The 1,881-nt window shown below is 43.4% G+C and overlaps 1 protein-coding gene across 1 annotated transcript; it reads left to right on the forward strand.

Moving 5' to 3' along the window:
- On the forward strand, window positions 1-1,348 carry Rraga (Ras-related GTP binding A). The gene has a single exon (XM_013037485.1). It carries the CDS (start codon window positions 2-4, stop codon window positions 941-943), a length of 942 nt encoding a protein of 313 aa, XP_012892939.1. The 5' UTR covers window position 1; the 3' UTR covers window positions 944-1,348.
- The last annotated feature ends 533 nt before the right edge of the window (window positions 1,349-1,881 follow it).

Below are 1,881 nucleotides of genomic sequence, written 5' to 3' on the forward strand. Positions count from 1 at the left end.
GATGCCAAATACAGCCATGAAGAAAAAGGTGCTGTTGATGGGGAAGAGCGGGTCGGGGAAGACCAGCATGCGGTCCATTATCTTTGCAAATTACATTGCCCGCGACACCCGGCGCCTGGGCGCCACCATCGACGTGGAGCACTCCCACGTCCGCTTCCTGGGGAACCTGGTGCTGAACCTGTGGGACTGTGGGGGTCAGGACACCTTTATGGAGAATTACTTCACCAGCCAGCGAGACAACATCTTCCGGAACGTCGAGGTGTTGATTTACGTGTTTGACGTAGAGAGCCGCGAACTGGAAAAGGACATGCATTATTACCAGTCCTGTCTGGAGGCCATCCTCCAGAACTCACCTGATGCCAAAATCTTCTGCCTAGTGCACAAAATGGATCTGGTTCAGGAGGATCAGCGTGACCTGATTTTTAAAGAGCGAGAGGAAGACCTGAGGCGTTTGTCCCGCCCACTGGAGTGCGCTTGTTTTCGAACGTCCATCTGGGATGAAACGCTCTACAAGGCCTGGTCCAGCATTGTCTACCAGCTCATCCCCAACGTTCAGCAGCTGGAGATGAACCTAAGGAATTTTGCCCAAATTATTGAGGCTGATGAAGTTCTGCTGTTCGAGAGAGCTACGTTCCTGGTGATTTCCCATTACCAGTGCAAAGAGCAGCGTGACGTCCACCGATTTGAGAAGATCAGCAACATCATTAAGCAGTTCAAGCTGAGCTGCAGTAAATTGGCTGCTTCTTTCCAGAGCATGGAAGTTAGGAATTCTAACTTCGCTGCTTTCATCGACATCTTCACTTCAAACACGTACGTGATGGTTGTTATGTCGGATCCGTCCATCCCTTCTGCAGCTACTCTGATCAACATTCGCAATGCCAGGAAACACTTTGAGAAGCTGGAGAGAGTGGATGGCCCCAAGCACAGTCTTCTTATGCGTTAAACACTGCCAAATGCTCTATGAAAATGCTGTTACTTTTTTTTTTTGCATCTTTTTTTAGTATTCATGTGTGCTTAAAAGTGGGCTTTGAAATGTGTGCTTCTTACTGCTCTCTTCCTTATTCTCTAGTCTTTAAACAATGGACGTTATTTACTCAACTATCCAGTAGTGCTTCAAGATGGCCTTTTCTGAAAAGTTGGGAATGGTGTAACACTACAGTAGGTGGTTTTGTGTGTGTTCTGATTATCTGGTTATAGTAGATTTGCACATCAAAGTCTTTACCACTATCTTCCTGTATTATCAGATTGCAAAGATGCAATGTTACTATTTTACCAGCAAGGTGTTATAATGCATTTATAAATTCTTGACTTCAATCATGAATAAAGATTTACTGTTAGCAATTTAAAATATGGTCTTATTTGAAATAATCTGAAGGTGCTTAAAGTCTAAAGATTTTGACTACCCATGAGTATTGCTTAACTGGCAAATTGGATTTTGAGTTTAGCCCCCATTATTTTAGTGATGCTTGGTAGCAGGCATAGCTAAAGAGTACCTGTTCAAACCAGATCCCTAGAGTTGTAGTAGTATTCTAATATTTATTTGTAGCTCTGTGAACTTGGGTAACTCAGGAAATATAACTGCTCTTTTTCTTGCTTCTTTACTTGAAATGTACATTCTCAGTACAGCCACAGTCATTCCTCCCCCAAATTACTACATATTAGAGGTCTGGAAAACATTCAAGTCTTTTAACTACCAGGTATTCTTAACTACTCGATGCATGTCTCTTACTTTATCCTCACAACCTATAAGGTTTTCTATTTTAATAGATAAGAAAAATTGGTGGTTAAGACTTTAATGCCACAGGGGCTGGGAAAGTGGCTCAGTGGTAGAGCACTTGCCTTGCATGCATGAGGCCTTGGGTTCGATTCCTCAGCACCACA

Source organism: Dipodomys ordii, unplaced genomic scaffold (genome assembly GCF_000151885.1).
Source record: "Dipodomys ordii isolate 6190 unplaced genomic scaffold, Dord_2.0 Scaffold15494, whole genome shotgun sequence".
NCBI classification, from domain to species: Eukaryota; Metazoa; Chordata; class Mammalia; order Rodentia; family Heteromyidae; genus Dipodomys; species Dipodomys ordii.

Coding starts and splice junctions, on each gene's coding strand:
- Rraga (XM_013037485.1), top strand. CDS start 2: ATGCCAAATACAGCCATGAAGAAAAAGGTGCTGTTGATGGGGAAGAGC.